Raw genomic sequence first — 24,382 nt, 5'->3', positions numbered from 1 at the left:
GGCTATGTGTTAAAATATAATACTAAAATTGACCCCACCTCATTCTTTTTACTGTTTTTTTTTGTTGTTGTTGTTGTCGTTTTTGTATTTTTGGCTGTGCCAGGTGGCATGCAGGATCTTAGTTCCCCCACCAGGGATGGAAGCCATGCCCCCTTGCAGTGTGAGCTCAGAGCCTTAACCACGGGACCACCAGGGAAGCCCCTCTTTTCACTGTTTTAAATATGGCTACCAGAAAATTTTAAATTACATATGTGGCTCAAATTCTATTTCTATAGGACAGTGCTGACCTAGGACGGAGAGCTCGACTTTCAACAAGCTAATAGGACAGATTAAATACTATTTGTGCCTGCTTTCTAATAAATATTCATTTCTGAATAAGGGACAAAATTGGGTTTGATATTTGCTTTCACTTAATCTAGTGAAGAAATTGTGGGATCCTTATCCGTACTGTAACAGACCAGAAAGAATTTAAAACTTTTAGGTGATCAAATGATTTAGGTCAGCTGTGAACTGTGAGGTTGTAAAAGCATTAAATAGTAGCGATGACTACTACTAGGCTCACATACAAGATAACAGAGAAAATATACTGGGTTTGAGCCACGTAGTTTTAAAATTATCACGTATATTCATTCTATTCGCACAACACCCTATTAAGTAGAAACCATCAATATTAATAATAAGAACTATTAATATTAATAGTCCCAATTTGACTCTCCGCTGGTTTAAGCATAACTTCAGAATTCCCATTTGAAAGGGCTTCAGCTGGAATCACTTCTACCTCTGCCAGCTTCAGTAGCGGATCCGTACGACTTCCGCCCACGCAGCGCAGCCAATCAGGGCTGCGGGGTGAGCGACGTCACTCTCCCAAAAGTCCTCGCCAATTCCCAGAGTACTCCTATTCTCCGTCCTGCCCCTTTTCTATTTGTCAGAGGCGACCGGCGGCCATTTTAGGTTCGGGCGGAAATCCAGTTAAGACCGTGCGGTTAAAAGCCTGAAAATTAAAATCAAGGCAAACTTGCACGTTCAACTCAGAGCCCAAGAAAAGAGACATCTTCACTGACCAACTAGGCGGCTGGGGACAGAGGGTGAACCGCTGGGCCGGCACCGCCGCCCATACTCAAGATGGCACCGGCCTGAGAATCACCGGCGAGGCCGCCCCATCTCGGTTCCGGGTTCTTTCGCCCCAGTGGTGGCGTTGTAGGGCTGAAGGCTGGCATCCTGTCCGGCTTCCGGACCCGTCTCTATGGTGCCGGAGAGACCGGACCTCAGAAGATTGTGGGGGTAGTGGCCAGAGTATCACGGGGGAGGCGAGGGTGGTTGGTGTCAACAGGGGGCGAAGAGGGGACCGAAGCTAAGATCCTCGGCTGCCCCCCGCGCCGCCCTCCCACAGGTAACAGGGAGCCCTGCGCTGCGTCCTCCGTCCGTGCGGGCCTGGGCCGCTGGGGAGGGGGCCGGGCCGGGAGCGAGGCGCGGGGGTGAGGGGTAGGGAACGCGCGCCCCGCTCGCGGGCGAGCTCGGCGTGGTGTCGCTGCCGGTTGAGCTCTGCTCCCCACCTCAGTGTAGTCTCCCCCTGCTTTTTGCGGGGCGCCCTGCTAACCTGGGCTTCGCGGGCGACCCCCGCCCGGGGCGGCGCTGGCGGCCGGAGCTGTCGAAGGAAGCCGCGGAGCCTGGCCTCGCGGGCAGGTGTGGAAGGTGAGGGGCCAGCTAAGCGGGAGCACCGCCACCGCCCCTCTGAGACCCCGGGAAGTCGCGGTCAGACCCCGCTGGCCCCCAACCCCCGCGCCCGGGCCGTCCTCCTCGCCGCGGGGAGGGCTAGTGTGCGCGGCGGGGCCGAGTCGCGGGGAGCCTGGGGTTGCGCCCGCGCTGGGTTGCTGCCTTCATTCTCGATCCGAGACCAGTGCCAGGCCCCCAGAGGCCCAGCTGGTTCCTGTCTTTGGGTAGTGTTTTTTGTTTAAAATGAAGATGAAACAGTTTTGGGAAAATCGTATGTAGGAAACCGTGTGAATACTCAGAGTTGGGTCCTGAATTTTGGAATCCCTGTGTGCATACCCACATAACATCCCATGTCTTAGCAGAAATCATACGTAGTTCTTTCGGTACGCAAAGGCTTCATAATGTATCGCCGGACTGAGTTCAATATAGGGAATATATACGTGAAACAGATCAAAGCAAAGGGCCCGAAGTCATGTTATCACTAGATAGCGAAATACCAATCAATACCGGGTGTCCTTTGAACTCACAGTGCAAGCCCTTATCGTTGAAACTTCCAAGCTGAGGGAGCTAGGATAACGATCATCTCAGTTACTTGCTGTGAAAAGAACAGAGGTAGAGAGAGTTCCCCAGAGGACACTGATTTCTTAGTTTAGTGTATGAGTTGCCCAGTGACCTAGACAAGAGCTTTTAATCCCACAGGTGGCCCAGAAACTTGATGTGCTGCCCAAGGAAGCAAAAGGGTGGAGGAAGATAGGTGAACAACATTTTAAAGAGAAGATCATGATGCGTATTCAAGTCAGAAACTGTGTACCCCACATTTTATTATAGAGAGTGGAGATGGTAAATTCTGCAAAATACCCATGCTAATATTAAAATATCCTTTTCTGCCTTTTTGTGACTTTTTAATTTCAAAGTTAAACGATTTGGTGTTTTCCCCTTTACTCCTTAAAACAAAAAAGATAGTATTTTGGAAGTCCAGGTGTTATTGTTTATCAGTATTGCATTTCAGTAAGGCCATTTAGCTGAATTATCATTTTTAAAGCGCTGTTGATAGCAACCGTTTTTGTGCCTCTTAGGGTACAGTTTTATGAAGTTAAGAATTACTGCTTTAAGACCATCAGATTGCAGTCAACAGCACATCTTTTTTTTTTTTTTTTTTTTTTTTTTTGTGGTACGCGGGCCTCTCACTGTTGTGGCCTCTTCCGTTGCGGAGCACAGGATCCGGATGCGCAGGCTCAGCGGCCATGGCTCACGGGCCTAGCCGCTCCGCGGCATGTGGGATCTTCCCGGACCGGGGCACAAACCCGTATCCCCTGCATCGGCCGGCGGACTCTTAACCACTGCGCCACCAGGGAAGCCCAACAGCACATCTTTTTATTTACCCCCTAATGAAGTTTTCACTGGACATAGGCTATAACCCAGCTACTCTGTAAGCATTGCAGGATGGTATCAGTAGACTTCTGTCAACATTAATCATGCTTTCAAACCAATAAAATGTCAGCCTTTTGAGTTCTCACAAGGAAGGGGTTCATTCCTTTAAATTTTTAAGTGGCATTTCTTGGGGTCTTAGACCCAAATACATACTGCTAAGAAAAACTGCCAGTTTTAACCTCTTCCTAAATTTTTTATAACCCTAAATTGTTAATGATCTTATAGTGGAATTCAGAATATTAAATGAAAGGTTAATAGGTGTTGTAAGGCCCAGTATTCCCACAAGAAGGTATTTTGCTATTTAGAAATGACTAAGTTCATTGATTGTCCATTGCTGTACCTCTGCTGACTGCCATTCATTCAGCCAGAGCGTGTCCCTGACTCTTGGGACCATTTTATCTCCTTTGGAGAGTAATATTAAAGCTAAGTGAATGGCATGATTTTCTGCCAAGAAGATTATTTTCTTGCAGCAATTCCTTATGTGTGGATTTTGGAAAGCTGTATTTTGTGGCTAAGAGAGAGAAGGAAGTTAGACTAGCTTCAGATATACACTTTTCGAAGTAGCATTTCTCTAGTGCCTTCCTTTAGTCTGACTGGTTTTTCAGACAAGAGGAGTTAAAAAGAACTCCTGCTTATGAAATGGCAGTTGGTTTCGAAGAACATGGACCCATTCAGGCTACCTCAGGTGTGCCTCAGGCTACGCATGATTGTAAGGGTGGCAGTGAGGCAGTGGATTTGAAGCTGGGCTTCTTGTAGCCTCGAGTTGGAGTAGTAATGTGACTCTCTAAATCTAAGTTACTCTCCCAGTGTTTGCTTTTCCTTCTCCTGCTGCCAGCTGGCTTCCTCTGTACTTGCCAGGTTTCTGCTTTTACATGGCTTTGGCTTGCCATAGCCCTGACTCTACCTTATGGCATCCTTTTACCTTCAGCTGTGCTGCTAACAGACAAAAATATCTCACATTCATTCAGATTCCTGGGGCAGACAGTGATTGTCCAGCTTAGCTCTTCATCCAGGTCATGGGTCCTAGAGATGGCTAACGTGTGATTTGACTGCCCTTTGGCCCAGGGTAGGCACCTGACCCATAAAGTGTGCCCAAGAAGAAGGCAGGTGCTAAACATGACCCTCCCGACTGGGGTGGGAGTGGGAGGTTGCTGCAGGTACCACACCATCTCCAGAATAGGGGAATTAACGGTAATTGCTTTTCTCCAAGATCCTACATAAATGCTAATTTTATTTGTAGTCCCAGTAGAAAGGTGAGTGTTACATACACAGGTGACCCTTGAACAACATGGGTTTGAACGGCACATGTCCATTTATACGCAGATTTTTTTCAATAAATATGCACTGCAGTACTTCATGATCTGCAGTTAGTTGAATCCCCTGCGTTGTTTGAATCCACAGATGTGGAACTGCAGGTGTGGAGAATCAACTGTAAAGTTATACTCACATTTTTGACTGAGAGGGTGTTGGTGCCTTTAACCCCTGCGTTTTTTAAGGGTCAACTGTAGTTGAGATACTTTTTAATACTGTTTTTCGTTTGTTTGTTTGGTTTTTTTTTTTACTTTATCATTCTTAAGAAAGAGAAATTGCTTGGCAGGTAGGAAATCAGTGAATTTGTTACAAATCCAGCTTAGTTCTTATCCTCAGAAACATTCTTGGGTTTAAAAAAAAAACCCATCAATTTTAGGTAGCTTTAGCCCTTATACGTGTTGTGTTCCTTATTCAGTGACGTATGTGGGTCTGTAGGCCCTTGAAATTCTCTGTTTGGGGTATCTGTTTTGAGCAGCATTATATACTCTGATAACCTAGTAAGCATTGTATGGAACTTCACCAAAGTGGAAAAAAAATCCAAATAGAAGGTCAGTATATAATGATTCTTAGGTTTATATTTACCCAAAGGATACAGATTTTAAACTGAATTTTTTTAAAGATCCACATAGAATTTGGCGCTGTTTTTTAGAACTAGCAACTTGTTTCCCACACTGCCAGAGTTAGTAAGAACTCTTTTTATCTTTTATTTTTTAAATAATGGTAAAGCCAGAACTGAAAACTGACTGCCACAAACTTTTCAGACATGTGTTGTTTAGACTATACAGGTTTAAAAACATTTGAGCCAATGTTGGAAAATAGGAAATTTCCACATAACTATTCAGGCTCATGGCTCTTTATGGTAAATGGTGTGACCTGCCAACTCTGAAATGGCAGTCCTGGTTGGAACCTTGTGATGGTGGCTCCCGTCAGAGTGCAAGCCCAGTCAGTAGGTGCCTGTGCGCACAGTAGGCCTTTTGCTATTCCACCAATACTGCTGCATTGCTGTGCATTGTCTTTTGTAACCATGTGAGTTTGTATCCCTGTTGTAAAGAAAGATATGCTCTTTTATGGAAGATTTGGGAGGTGCAGGCAAATGTATGTCTATGTTTGTATATATATGTGAATCATCCATGATCTGATGCCCACAACAAACCTCTGTTGATACTTCACATATTTTTTTCTTGTGTGTGTGTATGCATGTGTATGTATATATATAGATAGCTATAGCTATAGATCACTCATCACTATAATCATAATCCAAATACTGAATATATCCATTCTCCCAAAGTTTCCTTATACCCCTTTGTAATCCTTTCCTCTCCTGTGGCCCCTCTAACTACCCTCACCCCAGGCAACCACTGATCTATTTTCTGTCATTATATAGTAGTTTGCATTTTCTGGAATCTCATGTACATGTGGGTTGTCTTTTTAACATTTGAGATTATACAATTTTGCATTTTCCCCTTTTTAGCCTAACTCTGAAGACAGTTACGGGATTGTACTTTTTCTGATGTTTATTGTCATTTGTGTTCAGTGAGTAGTCTGTTTCCTTTCCCATTAATCCACAGGTGTTTTAGTGTTTTCTTGGTTTATATACACTCTCCATTTGTTAACATGTTTTTCATCATTTTAGAAATATTCTCCAGTTCGTATTGTTTTCCTTAGAATTGTAGGTTATTTTAGACATGCAGAAGTTCATCATCTTTGAGTGATCGAGTTTTGTGACGCTTTCCTCTGCGAGGCAGGACATGAGTGGTTTTAGGGAGCAGGAGAGCTCTTACTCTGTATTCGATCGCGTTTCCACTGCGACGGTTCTGTGTGTGCGCAGTAGGGGGTTGGGAGCAGCAGCAACCGCGCGTGTCTGTTTGGTTAAGTGTATTTTCTCTAGAGCTGAAAGTTGTTAATTGACAAGCATTGCAGGTAATTTGCTGAACATTTACTATTTCTGTTGTCAAACAGCCTACTTTATGAGGGTTGTAGGAACTAGTAGGTTTGAGTGCCTGGGTCTGTGTACTCGGCTATCTCTGGCTCATGTATCAGATAGAGACTCAATGTTAGGAAATGTTTTCTGTTTTCTTTCAGGTTTGCTTGGCTTTGAGGAGGAGCTGCAGCACCCCTGCCTCACAGCCTAAGGGATGGGCTCAGAGAACAGCGCTTTGAAGAGCTATGCCCTGAAGGAACCACCGTTCACCTTACCCTCTGGACTTGCTGTTTACCCCGCTGTATTGCAGGATGGCAAATTCGCTTCGGTTTTTGTGTATAAGAGAGAAAACGAAGACAAGGTTAATAAAGCTGCCAAGGTATTGTAATAGGTGACTACCTAATAGTTAGTACTTTTTACTGTCATCTTGTTTTCTATTAAAATATGAAATTAATAAACTTCAAAGGGGGTAGGTCATAAGGAATAGTATTTTTATTCATGTCCTTTCAAAATATAGTTGCTTTTACTTCACGGAATGTCTCCAACTTGCACAACAAGGTCAAGTACCATAGGTAAGCCAAAAGCTTTATGCAACTCAGCGTGATAGCTCTTATCATCCTATTTTTTAGTGAGAAAGTTTGGGAGGTGATTTTACATGGCTCATAGAAGATAAAGGGACTTAATCTAGCTTAGGAAAAATGCTGTTAAGTATGGGCAACATATTAATTGGTGTATTGAGGATGGACCTGGAAATGAAATATTTTAGGAACTGTAGCTACTGTTTTTTTCTTTTCCTGAGGCATTTTGATGCTCCCAGAAAGAATGTGAAACTGGAATGTGGGACTGGATGCCCCGGAAAGAATGTGACCTTGGCTCTAGTTCTTGCTGAGGGAGCTTAGAGCCTTAACTTCTGGTGGCTTCAGTTTCCTCCTGCCTCACACCTCCTAAGTGCTCCTCCGGGTAAAGGGTGCCAGTGCCATGCTGGCTGACCTGCTGTCAGGGGACCCTGGCCTCTTGCTAGAAAAAGTGATTCCTCTTTGGAATATAATTCCAGAAAACAGCCCTAGGTGTCTTTTCAAATTTAGTGAAAACAAAGGTATTAGGTGATATTTCCTTGGATAGCTAGCTGCTGCTTTGGGTATTCAGGCATTCAGATTATCTTCAGGAAGGTTCTAAAAAGGCACGCATTAATTAACTCTTCTTTGTTTACTATGGCAGGCATACTTTTCAGATTGATTTGGTATCTTTATTTTGTTAGAGTTATGATCTGTACCTTGAGTCACTTTGTACTATCAACAAGAATGAAACATTGATATCTATTTCACAGGTCTGTTTAAATGGTTTGTACCTTTTTTTATGATTATAAAGGGCTATGTTATACTATGTAATATTAGTAATATAATTTTGGCATTTTGTTTGTCACGCCGGTTCATTATTTGATGTCTCTGATCAGGCATGAAGTTAACGGTTGTAAGGTGGTTCCTGAGGAAAACGTTCCTCTCAGGATGCATTTTCCATTAATGGACTGTGGTAAAAAGTATAGCTGGCTGTTGTATTGCTAAGTAATTGTGCTTTTTGGTAAGACTACGTTTGTCTCTTTTCCATCCCAACTAGGAATTGTTAATAATTTTTTTTGTGATTTTGCAAAAGATAAAATGCCTTGCCTCCCTGTTTTATTAACTGTATGTACAGTTAATATCTGACATACTTCCTGTTATTTGATAAGGTTGCACTTTTTTTAGTAATAATTTAGAGCGACTGTTACTAGTTAAGTACTAGCGATTTACAATTCTTAGGGTTTTTTTCATAAGACCATAAGATTTTTGAAAATTACATTAACCTTTATGGTGTATGTACCAAGAAAGTAGAACAACACAGGTCAGAAAGTTTCTACAGGAAAAAAACAAAGACCTGCGCTCAATGTTTGAGGACTTCCGTGCTGTAGGAATTGCAGAGCTTGAGAGGGAGGATTTTTACCCCCTTGGTATCTGCACACTCTTCTGAGCCATGACTGAGCCTTTTCAAGTAGTTCATACTTGTCTCCTATGTTCTTCAGGCCATTATGTGGCTTTGAATACCTGAGCCATGAATCTGAGAAATTTGAAATGGCAACAAAACGATAAGGAGTTTAGATGTAGGTTACAGTACTTGAGAAATGTATGGCATTGCGTCAGGTTTTAGGAACTTGATTTCTGAGATACCTGAAGTATTAAAACACCATAGGTAGCTTGCCTCACTTTCTCTAGAGTTCAGGCTCCTAGTTCTACCACTGATAGTTCTAATGACCGTTTCAAGCAGGTATAGCAGTGTTTTCCTTACCAAATATTGTTAGGTAGCGATTATACTCTTCCTCCACTGTTGTAAATAAAAACTAACAATCACAGCACACTGTTCAACCTCTGAAAAAGGACGAAATGCAAGTATAACCTTTGGCCACAAAACAACATCAGAAATACTTCAAGTCCATCATATCTTCTCATCTTATCTTGAATTCATTAGCTACAATAGTATATAACTTTCTCACTGGTGATTATGACTCATTTCTAACCAATAGCCTATAAGGAATGATAAATCCTGAGTCAGAACTTGGTTACTGTGGTTTGCTATAATATAATCTAAGTGCTTAGTTAGGGCTTCATGGTGAGTACAGGCTCAAAGAATGATTCCTGAGTGTCTTTATACCAAGCAGCCACATCGCAGTAGGTATATAGATGCTATGTCAGTGCTCTGTTTAGTGCCTTAGGAGACATTATGCTCTTCTCCATGATGGGTTCAGGCTGCTTTGTGGAAAGGTTGGTCAACATATTTGAGAACCACATTGTGTGGGCACGAGAAAGAAATAGAAGGGATGAATGCTGTGCTTGCATTCTGTTTGGAAAATGCTTTACTGCTTTTCCTTAAGTTGACATTTTCTTTCTGTTCCTCTCCCTCTCCAGTCCTTTTCTATGCTATTTACAACCCTCATTCCAGTAAATCAACTTCCCTACATCGTCAGCTTTTAAAAAAATGATTTCCTTCCCCTCATGATCAAAATCTGGCTCTCTTACAAGGCTTCTAAGCGTCAGCTGCTCAGAAGAACTTGGGAAGTATTCCCCCCCTCCCTCAGGTATGATAGGGTCACCAGGTGGAACTGGCCCTTTGCCAGCTCCCACCACAGTTTTCAGACTTCACAGTCTCATCCTTTCTTTAAATATCTGTCAGAGCCTCTTGTCTGAACTCCAGATCTATATTTCCACCTGCCTATTGAATATCTCCACCTGGGTATTCCAGCAGCACCCAAATGCAGGCTTTCCAACATAGAAATCTTTTTTTTTTTAACTTTTTATTTTATATCTAAGTATAGCCGATTAACAATGTTGCAATAATTTCAGGTGCACAGCAAAGGGACTCAGCCATACATATCCATGTATCCATTCTTCCCCAAACTCCCCTCCCATCCAGGCTGCCACATAACATTGAGCAGAGTTCCCTGTGCTATACAGTAGGTCCTTGTTGGTTATTTATTTTAAATATAGCAGTGTGTACATGTTATCCCAAACTCCCTAACTATCCCTTCCCCCCCCCCAGTAATCATAAGTTCTCTTAAGTCTGTGAGTCTGTTTCTGTTTTGTAAATAAGTTCATTTGTATCATTTCTTTTCCAAGTCCGCATATAAGGGATATCATACTATATTTCTCTTTCTCCATGTGACTTCACTCAGTATGACAATTTCTAGGTCCATCCATGTTGCTGCAAATGGCATTATTTCATTCTTTTTAATGGCTGAGTAATATTCCATTGTATATATGTACCACATCTTCTTTATCCATTCCTCTGTCGATGGACATTTAGGTTGCTTCCATGTCTTGGCTGTTGTAAACAGTGCTGCAATGAACATTGGGGTGCATGTATCCTTTCGGACCATGTTTTTCTCCAGATACATGTCCAAGAGTGGGATTGCAGGGTCATATGGTAGCTCTGTGTTTAGTTTTTTAAGGAACAACGTAGAATTCTTTATTCCTTTCCCTTTCTGCATTTTATTCCTAGTTTATGATCTAACCTACAGGCAGTGGGCATTTAAAGACAGAGCATACTTACCATCTTTATCTCAGATTTGCATCTTAGGGGTACAAGGAAGAATATTTCTGCCTGAAGATTCTTGCCCTCTAGTATAGGCATCTTGTTATTTTGTCATTACTTCTTTAACAGAGTAAAATTAAGGCTTTCTCCCTGTCTTAAAACTTGCAAGTGAATTTGAGCTATAGTTAAGAACTACTACTTTGTGTTGTTTTCAAAGTGAAGTAGCAAATTAGAGGTGGAATGGCGATGAAAAGTTAAGCCCCTAAGGCTTGAATTAATTCTCTGGGTAGCTGAGTCATAACTGATTCCTGCAAAGTAGGGATAGTTCATATTCAAAACTAGAGTCACACACTTAACATCTCTGTGTGGGCATAGATAAGTATACATATTGGCACATTATCTAGTACTACTCATATTTAATAATAAAGGTCCTTACTCAGAATCCTTTTTCAAAGACCAGCACCTAGTACAGTGAATGAGATGTGATAGGCATTCAGTAACTTTGGGACAAATGCTTTCAAGTCACTCTCATCTGACAACAGTCACCTTTCTTCACCGGAACAAGAGCGATTGATGTCTTTAATTGATGTTCATTGAGAAAATATCCTAGTTACACTTAGCAGATACCTCTTGTTGTTCCCTCTGTTCTTTGGAGCAGCAGAAGCTTGGATCTATTTGATTAGTAACTGCTAACCTTTCCTGTGAATCTGTGCATAATTTTTTTATTTTTATTTTTTTGCGGTACGTGGGCCTCTCACTGTTGTGGCCTCTCCCGTTGCGGAACACAGGCTCTGGACGCGCAGGCTCAGCGGCCATGGCTCATGGGCCCAGCTGCTCCGCTGCATGTGGGATCTTCCCGGACCGGGACACGTGTCCCCTGCATTGGCAGACGGACTCTCAACCACTGTGCCACCAGGGAAGCCCTGTGCATAATTTTTGCATAACATTGTGTGTGCCAAAGGGGAGTGACAAGTAAGGTTTTTGCTAAGTTAAGAGCTTTGTTCAGAATCATGCAAGAGTTATCCCGTTCTTCATTCAACAAACAAGAAGTCACTTCGGATAAAGAATTTTGCTGGTCATGTAAGGTTAAAAGGATAAACAGAAGCAAAATGGAACATATTATTTATTAATCAGGTGAACATTTATTGACTGTGTATTTTCATGCCAGCACTGAACCAGGTAGCATTCCTTCTGACTTACTAGTATGCCCTGAGTATTAGAAGGAGAATAAAAGAAGATTTAAAACCAAAGAATAATTAGAGCCCTAGGACACAAAAGCTGAATGAAGACTTTTTCCTGAACAGGCGAAAATGAAGTATTTCATGTTTGGCTTGCAAATTATTTGAAATGTTTCTTATAATGAAAATATGAAAGAGGCTGCATAATTTTACTTAGAAACCACAGCTCCAAAGATACCTGTAGGAAGTTCTCTTCATTTAACACACACGCATTCAACCAACCTGCTAGCACAATTCTTGGCTTATCGGGACCTTTGCTGTATTTATATGGGTATGTATGGATTGTTTGAAAAGCTGATATACAAATTAATAGTTTATAATTGCTAGTTTAAAAAATTTTCTTAACTCTTTGTTGTTTATTAGAGTAAATCAGGGGAGGGTAACGCTTCCTTCTTAAGAATAAACAAAAAATCCTATCGGGGCTATCCCCAGAGTTGGCAAAATTTGAGATAAGAAAATAAATTGGGCAAATGAATCCACTCAGAAGATTCTCCTATGATCTTACCTGGGAGAAGTTTAATAGACAAGTGTGAGGTGACTGATATAAAACTTGCACCAGTGCTGGGTTATGGGCTCTTAAACTATCCCATGTTCTTCTGAGATGTTTTGGAACATTCCAAACTAAGTGCTTATTTGTGAAAATGAAACCTGATATTATATTGGGGGCTGTTCTCCAAGTGAAATTTTCCATCAGTCTCCTCCCAATTCGATGATTGGTTTACAAGGCTTCCCCAATGTCCAGTGGATTGTACAGGGTACAGCTCAGAGATTTAAAGTCATGTAATTTCTTTTAGAAAAACTGGGTGATTTGTAAAGAAAACCACCAGTCCAGCATTTAAGTTTTGCTGTAAATACATGATAAGGTTATTACCTGGGTTGGGAATTTTGGCTTATGGATCTCCTAAGTTACTCATGTCAAATTTTAGGGGATAAACAGCATGGGTGGAGATTGGAAAAATCGATCTGGTAAGTCTGTTATAAAACCAACCAGGGAAGGAAAGCAACTCAACAGAATTAACCTCGGGTTCAGACACAAAATTGTTTTATATTTGTCATCCATCTGTGTATACTCTTTGCTAAGAAAATAGGACAAAGGAAAACGGTGTGTGTTTTGCGGGAGAATACTCCATATTAGGAGGTTCTAAAGTGGGTTATCCATACCCTAGGGATTGTGCAGTATGATTCGTTGCCATTTGGGGAAAATATATCAAGAATGTCTATTTAAGTTTACCTTTAATCTTTTATTTTGGTACTTTATCTTTTTTTCCATTTATTTATTTTTGGCTGCGTTGGATCTTCATTGCTGCGCACGGGCTTTCTCTAGTTGCAGCGAGCAGGGGCTGCTCTTCGTTGGGGTGCACGGGCTTCTCATTGCGGTGGCTTCTCTTTGTTGAGGAGCACAGGCTCTAGGTGTGCAGGCTTCAGTAGTTGTGGCATGAGGGCTCAGTAGTTGTGGCTCGCAGGCTCAGTAGTTGTGGTGCACGGGCTTATCTGTGGCACGTGGGATCTTCCCAGACCACGGCTTGAACCTGTGTCCCCTGCATTGGCAGGTGGATTCACAACCACTGCGCCACCAAGAAAGTCCTGGTACTTTCTATTTTGTGGGTGTTTTATAGTAGTATATGTATTTTATATATAAACGTATATATACAAAATATATATTACACATTCATATATATTATGCATAAGCTACAAATTTAACCTTTTTACTGGTGTGAAGTGTGTGAACAAAAACCTTTGATGATCACTTTTCTAGATGGTAAAAAGAAGTTTTAAAGATGGTTAAATATTTTAGTATTTTTTAGTATTCCATTTTAATTTATCTTGACTTGGGGTCTGTATTTCTTTATTTTTTTTAAATGGTTGCACTAAGGACTTCAGTATACATAATTAACTTTTAATAGTCTACTTTAGGTTAGTATTGTACCACAGTCAAATAAAATGTAGAAGCCTTGGAATCATATAGGTGTCTCCAGCCCCCAACCCTGCCATTCTTTGGTTACATATATATCAACTGTATGTGTACACTACCACACAGGCATACATATACATCACACACACTGAAAACCTCACCAGGCAGTGTTACAATATTTACTTTACGTAGGTGTCTATATTTTAAATAAGTAAAAAGTAGCCTTCAAATTTATCCTGAGGTTTATTATTTCTGATTTCTGATGCTCTTCCTTCAATCCTGAAGATCTAAGTTTCCCTTTGATATCATTTCCTCTTCAGCTTGAAGAACTTTAACATTTTTGTAGAGCAAATCTTGTAGCAACAACTTTTCTATTTTCCATGATCAAAAATGCCTTTATTTTGCCTTCTTTCCTAAAGGATATTTTTGCCAGATACAGAATTCAGGGTTGATCTTTTATTTTTTCTTTCATTGCTTTAAAGATAGTTCCCCTTTGTCTTTTGGACTCTGTTTTCTTATGAGGAATTAGTATCATTCAGTTCGTTATTTCTCTCCACCAGTGGTGTTTTTCTCTAGCTGCTTCCAACATTTTTTAATATATCTTTGATTTTCAGCAGTTTGATCATAATGTAGTTCTATTTATCCTATTTGGTGTTCATTGAAGTTTTTAAATCTGTAAACTTAAGTATTGGGCCAAATTTGGGAAGTTTTCAGCCATTATATTTTTTAGCCCCAATTCTCTCTTCTTTCTTTTTTGGAACTCCAATTATATGCATTAAATTTTTTGTTATTGTCACCCAGGTTTCTGAAGCTCTGATCTTTTTTTTTTTTGAAATACTTTTTCCTCTTCTTTAGATTGGTTAACATCTTCAGGTTTACTGACTCTTGCCTCTGTCATCATCATTCTGTTTTTCGGTCCATCCATTGAAGTTTTTATTTGTAATATTTTATTTTTAATTTCCAAAATTTCCATTTAGTTCTTTTATGTAACGTTCATATCTCTTCTGAGAACGTCTATCTTACCACTTATCTCATAACTCTTTCCTTTACCTCTAGGGGGAATTGTTAGAGTAGCTGCTTCAAATTCTTTCTGATAATTCTCTCTCTGGTTTATCTGTTGGTCAATCTTGGGTTTGATATTTGTTGGTTGTCTTTTCACATTTTCATGGTTCTTTGTCAGTTTAGTGACTTTGGATTGCATTCTGGGCATTTTGAATGTCCTGTTGCATAGACCTTGGTTCTGCTGTAGTCCTCTGGAGAATATTGATGTTTTTTGTTTGCAGGCAGTCAATCCCCTTGGGTTCAAGCTTCTCCTTTTTTTTTAACTACTCTCCTTCCAGCCTTCCTGTGCATGGTAGTTCAAACCTTAGTTCATTTCTCAAAACTTTGCCATGCTAGTTTGGGTCTGTCCTATGAGTGTTTGGTTCAGGGGTTAGTGTGAGACCTGCGTAGGTATACAGATAACTAGGGCATCTCCTTTTCCCTCCCTTAGCTCTCTCTCCTCTGGGACAGCTTCCTCATACTCAGCCCTGCTTTGGTTCTCCTGGCCAGAAAGATGGCAAGGTTTCTCTCAGAGTTTTAGCCACGTTTGTTGCACTGCTCTGCACCTGGGGACTGCCTTCAGTGCACAGCTGTGAGAAGGGACATTCCCTGAACCAGGAAACTCCCCCCAATGTGTGACTCCCCTCCGTAATCTACGTGTTTTTGTTTACTTTTCAGAGTTCTTAAGTAGTTGTTTTTGGCACTTCGTTAGGAGTTTATAGCAATAATCATTGGAGATCTAGGCTCTTGGGGGGCTTACCCTCCCATAATGGAACTGGAATTCTCTGTAGAGTAATGTAAATGTTGGTAAAGTGACTACTGTCAGAACAAGTCACGTATTCTTCTCTGCCTTTTTTGAAACTTGGGGGGGTAGGTGAGAGAGGTAAGGAGCTGGAAAAGACCTTGAATGTAAGTATACATTTTCTGACTTGACTACAATGTTAATGAAACTATAGTTAATCTTGTTTTGAGTCATTAACTTCACCAACTCTTCTGTTTATATTTTTAAAGCATTTGAAGACACTTCGTCACCCTTGCTTGCTAAGATTTTTATCTTGCACTGTGGAAGCAGATGGTATTCATCTTGTCACTGAGCGAGTGCAGCCTCTGGAAGTGGCTTTGGAAACATTGTCTTCTGCAGAGGTCTGTGCTGGGATCTATGATATATTGCTGGCTCTTATCTTCCTTCATGACAGAGTAAGTAACCTGGACACAGTCTGCCTCACAGGCTTTCATGTAGACCAGGGGTGGGGTGGTGGGAGGAGGCTGATGTATGGGGTAGTGCTGGTGAATTACGGTATCTGTAGAAATCAGAAGTTACTATTCTTATCAGAAGGCTTCCTGAGGGAAAACAGCATACAAGATGCTACAGACAGACAAGTGGTTTGTGGAACAGGCAACATGTTCTTTGTCCCTGGGCAATTATTTGTAGAACTTTATTTCAGTTTACTATAGTCTCTCTCTAGTTTTGGATAAGTCTTTATATAAAAATAGCTACAGCTGGTATTTGTTATTAAGATAAAAGTTTAGTAACATCAGTGCTGCTGATGGACCAACCTTCCTATTTGTTTTCAGGAGTTTTGTTTTTTTTTTTAGATTTTAAAGAAAGAAATCAGCATTTCTTAGAAAGAGGCAGAGTTTTACACACCCCTTTCCATTCAAGTAGGTGGTACCAAAGAGAGATAGCCCCTAACACTGTGGCAGTGTTTGCTATGAAGGGGATAGAGTATTTTGTTTACTTCTTGTCTATTTCTTAACAGTATTATTGAGCTACTATTTGTTAATGGAATTTACATTCTGAAGTATTAAGGCCTTTGGCAGCCCCCCTCCCCACCCGAGATTTAAAAACACCAGTTACAAGTTAGAAGCACTTGAATTTGACTCATCTTAATGTGTTTTTAAAACATTTTCTGTTATTGGGAGACAGAGTCTCCAAATATCACTTTGGATTTATCATCTCTTAAAGTATGTCTAAGATTCACATAAGTAGAATTATTAATGCCCCACTGTGGAGGAATATTTTCTTTGTTGGAGAAATGCATGAACGTGGTAAAAAGTTTGAATAGTATGAGAGTGCAGATAGGGAAAAACAAGTCCCTGCCTCATCCTTGAATCCAGCGCCCTACTTCTCTCCATCGACAACCATGATCAGTGTGTTAGTCCAGAGATATTTCTTGTGTGTATAAAGCAGACATCTCTGTGCTTATTCTCCTTTGCTTTTTCCCAAGCGGAAAAACACCTGCATACTATTTTAAGCTTTCCTTTAAAAATATATATAACTTGGAGTGTTTTATATAAAAATGTGTACATATTTGATCTGGTGGGTAGAATATTTAAAATGCACTTATCTACTGGAATAATTTCTGGTTTGGAGAAAAACATACTTCAACCCTGTTCTCTTTTTCTTCTTCCCTCTCATTTATTTGACTGTACTATTTTTTATAGTTTTAAATTTGGCTCTTTTGTGGTCTGTGGGATATTTCTGGTGGTCCTTATTCCATTTTCCTCTTCTTCAGGCAGAATTTTTTTAATGCCTACTGACAAGATTTCAGGTGAAGTGGATCTGGGTTCGTGATAGAATGTAGGTGAGAAAGAATTTAGAGGAGAAAATTAATACAGTAACCTGTGGGAGCAAAGATAAATTGTACCTTTAAAGGCATTTGAAGCATACAATGTAGGTTAAAAAGACTTGCAAATTTATGTTTAAGGACACTTGTATCTCCTGACTCCAATGGAGATGGGGTTGTGTAATATCTGTGCAGTGGCTTTTACGTCTTTATTAACCTGCCTCACCAGGCAGGGGGAGATAAGCCTTTCTATTGTGTTTTTTCCCTTTTTTCTAACCTCATAATGTTTAAGCAGCCTCATTCAATTTGTCATTCCTTAAAGTTGTAGTTCTGTTTATTATGCCACAAGTAGGAAGACTTGCCATAATTTTTTTTTTTTTTTTTTTTTGGTAATGAGTACTTAGTTTTTTAAAACTTCTACTCAGAAAATTGGAGTGGCAATCTTCTTCCTGTTCTTTTTTTCCAGGGACATCTCACACACAACAATGTCTGTTTATCATCTGTGTTTGTGAGTGAAGATGGGCACTGGAAGCTGGGAGGAATGGAAACAGTCTGTAAAGTTCCTCAGGCCACACCAGAGGTAAGCCAGGTGACAGGCCCTCTTTGTTATTCAGAATTTGGTAGCATTTTGGTGTGTGGTTCTCCCCTAGGGACTTTCCTTCAATGTTAGTGTGGTCTCAGATTCAGAGACTTGACTTTTTTGTCAATGCTCATATCCATAGAATTGTGGGATTTTACTCTCCAGGGGGGGACTAGGAGTCATTTATTCTTTTCTCCTCATTCTATACTTGAGGAATCAGACTGAAAGAGGTCGAGTGGCTTGGTCAAATTTTTAATTAAATGCCCATCCTCTGTGCTCCTGTAGTAGCCTGTACTTAATTTTCCCACTGAATGTTTAATATTGAAATTACCTTCATGTGTCTGTCTTCTTCACCAGTGGCTGAGCTTCTTGAGGGTGATAGTCTCGTATACTTACCTTTATATATCCACCTAGAATGGTGCCTGGCACATATTAGGTACATTAGAAATGTTCACTGAACAGTCGTTCAAGTTGTCCAGAGTCATACACCACGTCTTAAGAGCTGTGCATCACAGCTGCTCCTAGTGCCGCGCTGTGTTGTTGCTGCCTGTGGTACTTCTTGAACAGTAACTTTGTCTGACAGAGATCTACATATTTCCCTCCTGGGTTGAGCAACCTTGCTCTTCTCTGTTTTGTTTCCTGTTTTCACCATTTTGCATGTTGCCACTAGAGTTAACTATTTTTAAAACAGAAATACCACTCCCGTCATAATTTCCCTATTGACAGGGTGGCTCCCTGACTTACTGATGAGGTGGCTCCCCGACTTCCTGGCTCGGCCTAATTTCCCGTGTTCCCTTGTGTGCAGCTTCCACATGGGGGCCTTGTTGCATGTGCACCTTCAGGGGCTCTGGCTCAATTCAAATGCTCCTTCCACCACGAAGACATTCCTTTTTTATTTCTGCCCCTGTTGATCGCTTTCTTCTCAGAAGTCAGCTTACATCTAGTTAGTATACCAGGATGTAATTCTTCCTGTGGGGTTCATCCCAGATTCTTTACCGTGGCATACAAGGCCCTTCACAGTCTCCTTCCCAGCCTACCTTTAGCTCCGTATACCTCTCAGTTATTGAGCTACACTCCGGTTGCATCCTGTTGCACGCATCTCAGCTGTGTTCTCATGGGTGGTCCTCTTTCACCCTCTTCTTTGTGTGCCATTCTGTTGCTGGGATGCCTTTCTTCCCCTGGGTTCTCTGCAGGATGTAAGATCCGGCTGACGCCTAGCTGAAGTCTAGATCTGGCTAAGTCTCCTCTTTGTGAAGCCCTCCCCCAGGCGTTCCCTACCCAACAAGAGTAGTTCCCTCCTAGGCTTCCGTGGCACTCAGCCAGCACACGTTATCTAAGTTCTTAGTTTAGTTCTAGGTTGTGAGCACCTGGCTGGGGACGGGGATTTATTGCATTCATTTTGTATTCCTGGTGCCCTAAATGGTGCTTGGGACACATAAGCTCTTGAAAAATAGTCTTTGAATCAGTGAATGAATGTACTTGTTCTGTGGATGTTGGCTTTGTCTCTGTAGTTTATAAGATCCTCATATATCTCATGTGACAGCAAACCTTATGATTGACTTGACTCAGTGAGCAGATTAATGATAGATTTGTTCTCTGCTGGAGAAGACTTTTATTTGTTAATATCTATGCAGGATGAAAAAGAAGTATTTCTAATTTCCTTATAAGGAAATCAGTTACAGAGATGCCTCTGAACACCAGAGGGTTTCTGTTAAACCAGCTGAAGGGGAAAGGAAAGGGAACTCGTAATTTATTTTGCACTAAGCCTTGCGCCATGCCAGGTACCATATCTGCATTTTTTAGTTATCAAGATTTTAAATTTATGCATTTAATGTGTGGCATTGGTTTGAAGGTTTCATTGCTGCTGTTTCCATTGCTCTTTGCTTTTGTAACTTAATGTAAGAGATCAGTTCACCAAACATATGCTTGAATTACTTTCCTTAATTTATTTCTCTGTCTAGTTTCTGAGGAGTATTCAGTCAGTAAGAGACCCAGCATCTATCCCTCCTGAAGAGATGGTAAGAGGATACGCTTCAGATGTAATGAAGGCTTCTTTGTGTAACTGTGTATGAAACTTTAAAAAAACCTTTCCTCTGCCCACCTCTTTCTTTGCTAAGTTATAGACGCCTCATAATTCCTCTGGCCTTGAAGGCTTCTAAGACTTACTGTATCATCACAGCAGAAAGCCTTTTTCTTGACACTCAGCTTACATTTTTTGGTCATATAGACACCCGTGATAGTGCTTAAAGATAAGAGGTACCTCAGTGTGAGCAGGGTTGGCGCTTCATAGCTATTTCATGGTAAGTCTTTGTACATTATTGGAAGCCATGAGAGCTGAGGAAGCAAGACCCTGGCCCTTTTCTGTGCTTCACCCAACCAGTCATCTGCCTATCTGGCCATTAAGTTGGGATTCCAAGATGTAAGGAAGGGCAATTATTAATATTATGGTGGTGGTAAAGAAAGAGTATATTTACCAGTAAATTCAAAAGCAGCTGCTTTCTCTATATTTGTTCTTAACCACTATAGACATTGACCCCTAAAGACATATTTAGTGTGCTTTACAGGAAATACAAACCCAACTAGAAACTTAAGTATAAACCTAAGACTTGAAATAACTCAGGTTTATTCAAATCAGTACTATGTATATATAGTAGTGTTTTTCAAACTGATGATTTGTGGGTTTTGAATCAATTTAGGGGTCCTGACCAGCATTTTAAGGGAGAAAAAGAAAGGAATAAAATAGAAAATATCATTGGACATCTTGGGTAGTAAAGCTAAGTACTGTCTTTTGAAACTTTTGTTTCTGATATGTATTTATACATGTATGTGAATATGTTGATAATGATAATTATGATAATTTTTTTTCTCTGGTTTGCAGTCAAAAATATTTTTGAAAGCCACAGACATATATTCTGACCTTTTTTCTTTTTGCCCTTGTTTGATATTATTAGTATCATTGATAAATTCTATTCACTAATAGTTTTAAGAGCCTATAAATTAGTGTGTGGTAATATGTAGTTAGCTTTGAGTATAATGAATGCAAAAATGGGAGAAAGTGCTTCAGAGAAAAGTAGAAATGGTTTGTAAAGCAGATCCTCTGGTTTTAATGGTCTTTACTGCTTTTAGCTTCCAGAATTCACAACTCTGCCAGAGTCACATGGACATGCTCGGGATGCCTATTCTTTTGGGACATTGGTGGAAAGTTTGCTCACAATCTTAAGTGAACAGGGTGAGTTGGAGTTATGCTGCTGCATCCACAGAATAAGTAGGAAAATCATCCATGGCTTGTTCTGTATGTATTCAGAGAACTGCAGTCTTTGATCATAGTAAGGAGCTGTTGCTTACCAAGAAAGTTGTTTAGGGCAGATCCTAATAGCAGGGAGGGAAGAAGCTTCGGGTTTCTTTACTTTGCATAGTTAAAAGAATTTTAGGGCTTCCCTGGTGGCGCAGTGGTTGACGGTCCGTCTGCCGATGCGGGGGACACGGGTTTGTGCCCCGGTCCGGGAAGATCCCACGTGCCACGGAGCGGCTAGGCCCGTGAGCCATGGCCGCTGAGCCTGAGCGTCCGGAGCCTGTGCTCCGCAACGGGAGAGGCCACAACAGTGAGAGGCCCGTGTACCGCAGGAAAGAAAAAAAAAAAAAGTTTTAAGTAGGAACTTTGAACTATGGCTATGAATATCATGTTATTATCTTATTAATTGGTATTGGTATTTATGGTCTAAAGACGATTCTTTATCAAGGCAGCCAAAAAGTAAGTGAATGCTGTTATTGATGTATATGTAATGATCTGAAGAATAGAGTAAGATTCAAAGTTTTTTCTTAATTTCTAAATCAAGATTAACGTTTATCTTTTTTTCAAAGTTCTTTTGATTTTTTTCTTTGTGATTTCATTTACTCATTACTTTTTTCTTTTGTTGGCCCTCAAAGCCCAGGCCACTGAACACATAGGTCTCTTCTGAGTTCTCTGGCAGCCTGCTACACTCTCCTCCAGCCACTCCAGGCCTTCAGTTGTCCACCCTTTAAGTGTACTGGGGTCCATGTCTCTTTAGGCCCCTTACTGGCCTATATCTCACATTGCTGCAGCTCTAACGCAGTTTCTTCTTCCCGGTTCACGCAGTGCTCTGCAGTCACAAGCACCATTCAGCTGTCAGCTCTGAGTTGTCCCAGCCTAAACACTTGAGAATTAAACCCTGAGGCATTCTTGGTGGATGATGAACTCACTGTTCTTCACTGTGTCTAGAATGGTGGCAATTATGTACCACCCATGAGAGAATTGAAAATATAGTCATTCAGATAACTTCCTGTGTTCTGTGGGTGAGGAGACCTGGTTGAAAAGGCCCTCAAACCTGCCGCTTATTAAACCTCCTCCTCTGGGCCTGAGCTGAGTTAAACTGACAGTCAGGAAATGAGAGGGCTTCCAAGGGGGGGAGGTACGTGAGCAGGGGCTTGGATGTGTTGTCAGGACAATTTTCTACACCTGTCAAGGAGCTTGGCTTCAGGAAAGCAGGAAGCTGTTCAGCAACAGCCAGGGCTTTGTTTGTTTGGGCTTTTACAGGTTGGTTTTTGCTCTCGTCAGTCTCCAGCTATAGAGGTCCTGAAAAGAGGGAGACGGCATTGGAAACTAACTGTCGCTCTGGATTTCAGTTTCAGCGGATGTTCTCTCCAGCTTTCAACAGACCTTGCACTCAACTTTGCTGAATCCCATTCCAAACTGTCGGCCAGCGCTCTGCACCCTCCTGTCCCATGACTTCTTCAGGTGAGGGCGCCTGGTGTGACACGCTGGCTGCTCCCCACTGATGCCCGCCTGCTCTCTTGTGGGTTATGCTCCAGTGGTGGGTGTTGGAGGACCAAATGCTGCGGTCCTTTTGCTGCTGTTGTTGTCCTTCATTATTAGAAGAGAGTGAATCATGTCCACATGGGAAAATAGAGGGAGAAATTGGGTTGCCTTTCAGCTTCCTATCACAGATAGGAAGTTTTCGAACTCTTTAATTGTCATGGAGGCCTGGGTCTAGAAATTATAGCTGGATTACTTAGGGCTTCTGAATGTGAAGAAGCTAGGCTATGTCCAGTGATTTACAGTTGGAAGTTAATTGAGGAACTTAATAAACATGGCCTTTCCTTTTTGCTGCCATTGTGATACGAGTCTGTTATTGTTGAATTTTAGTTGGGTGGGGGTGTGGAAATGAGCTTATTTTTCTTCAGGCAGAAGATTGTTTTCTTTGTTTAGTGATACGTGATGGAAGAGCAAAGAAGTCAATTTAGTGGGAGGGCACAGTGTAGCTGTTAATACTGTCGCTGGATTCAGATGTTTTTGAACCTCTCTTCCAGGTTAGTTTTAATTATGTGTCCTTTATTTTTTAATTTCCATGACTGCAGAACTTCTGCACAGGTTAACTCCACATTCATGACTTTTATTAGCAAAATCAGTTTTATGTCAGTTGTGAAACTAAAAATCCTATGTGTTTGCAGTCAGAAAGCCTGAGAGAAACCAGAGTGAAGGGAAAGCTAATATTATCCCTGGAGGGGGACAGTTACCTCTGAGGATGGGGGTGTATATTATTAAACAAGGCAGAGGGGGTATTTTCCTTGTAGTTACAAGGGTTTTGTCACTTATGCTCCAGGGAAACTGTTCAGACCTTTCCCAGTATAAGTCTTTTAACCAAGGTATTTCCATGTCTTTTTGGGTGATTCATAGTGATACTTTATCTTGGTATAGAATCTCTACAAAGCAGAATCCTTTATAGTAAATAGATGCTCTCACTACTGTGTGTGATAAGAGTTCTTTAGTAAGAATTATGTGTTAAACAGAGATGGGAGAGGGAAGCCAAAACCACACACCGGCGCCCTGTCCCCCAAATCTGATTGTTACACGAGAGGGGAAAGCCCGGCCAGAGGCGGCAGCAGGAGGAGGAGGGCCAGCATTTCCCGCTGAGGCAGCCAAGCCAACCTCATTGCACTTCGGTTAAGGCTTTGTGCTTTTTCTCTGCCGCTGAGCCAGAGGGAAACAGGTGTCAATGTGAGGAGTGGAGACCCAGGAGGTCAGCTGTCCTGGCAGGGGGCTGCAGGCTGCTGCTGAAGCCTCCTTTCCAGGGGCGACGTTGGCTTGGAGCTGAGTGGCCGCGGGGCTCTCTGGAGACCCTGCAGGAAACTGACCACTCCTCTCACCCTCTTCCCTGCCTGGCTGCAAAAGTGACCAGACAACTACAACGGGAGAACCGAGAAGATTGCTATGACTTATACCAGAAATTCCTCTTTCCCCAGCCCTCTTTAATAGTTTTCACCAAAGGAGACTTGAGAATTAGCAACTATTTTGTAATGGTAATACCATTTCTCCCAGGATAGTTCATGTAACCACCTCCTATTACAACAAAACATTTGGATGATTATGATGATGATTAAAACCACAGTGTTTGTTAGCGTTTGTGTATGCACATGTGTGTGTGGTTAAGCGTGTATCCTCTTGACAGATCTCTTTGATATTCTTAAAATATTAAATTCCTTGTGGACTTGTTCCATAGTATTTGTCTTATAAGCTACTTAGTTATAATAGAATCTTCCAAGTGGCACAGGGGAATGTTTCTTTGTTGAATATTATTGTGGTGTGGTCTG

At 41.3% G+C, this 24,382-nt stretch overlaps 1 protein-coding gene across 7 annotated transcripts in view; it reads left to right on the top strand.

The window, feature by feature from the left end:
* Positions 1-908: 908 nt before the first annotated feature.
* Positions 909-24,382, top strand: part of SCYL3 (SCY1 like pseudokinase 3) — a 39,319-nt gene continuing 15,845 nt past the window's right edge. For 5 of the 7 annotated variants that reach the window (XM_067728607.1, XM_067728602.1, XM_067728606.1 and 2 more), the window contains exons 1-7: positions 910-1,390; positions 6,538-6,755; positions 15,638-15,823; positions 17,660-17,773; positions 19,735-19,791; positions 20,900-21,002; positions 22,418-22,529. In XM_067728607.1, the coding sequence (XP_067584708.1) occupies positions 6,591-6,755; positions 15,638-15,823; positions 17,660-17,773; positions 19,735-19,791; positions 20,900-21,002; positions 22,418-22,529 (737 nt within the window). In that variant the 5' untranslated portion in view covers positions 910-1,390; positions 6,538-6,590. Of the gene's footprint in view, positions 1,391-6,537; positions 6,756-15,637; positions 15,824-17,659; positions 17,774-19,734; positions 19,792-20,899; positions 21,003-22,417; positions 22,530-24,382 lie in introns of all 7 variants that reach the window. The other 2 variants (XM_067728605.1, XM_067728604.1) reach the window with 2 other exon arrangements.

This window comes from Pseudorca crassidens, chromosome 2 (genome assembly GCF_039906515.1).
Source record: "Pseudorca crassidens isolate mPseCra1 chromosome 2, mPseCra1.hap1, whole genome shotgun sequence".
Classification (NCBI taxonomy): Eukaryota; Metazoa; Chordata; class Mammalia; order Artiodactyla; family Delphinidae; genus Pseudorca; species Pseudorca crassidens.
This window is presented reverse-complemented; position numbering and strand designations above follow the sequence as displayed.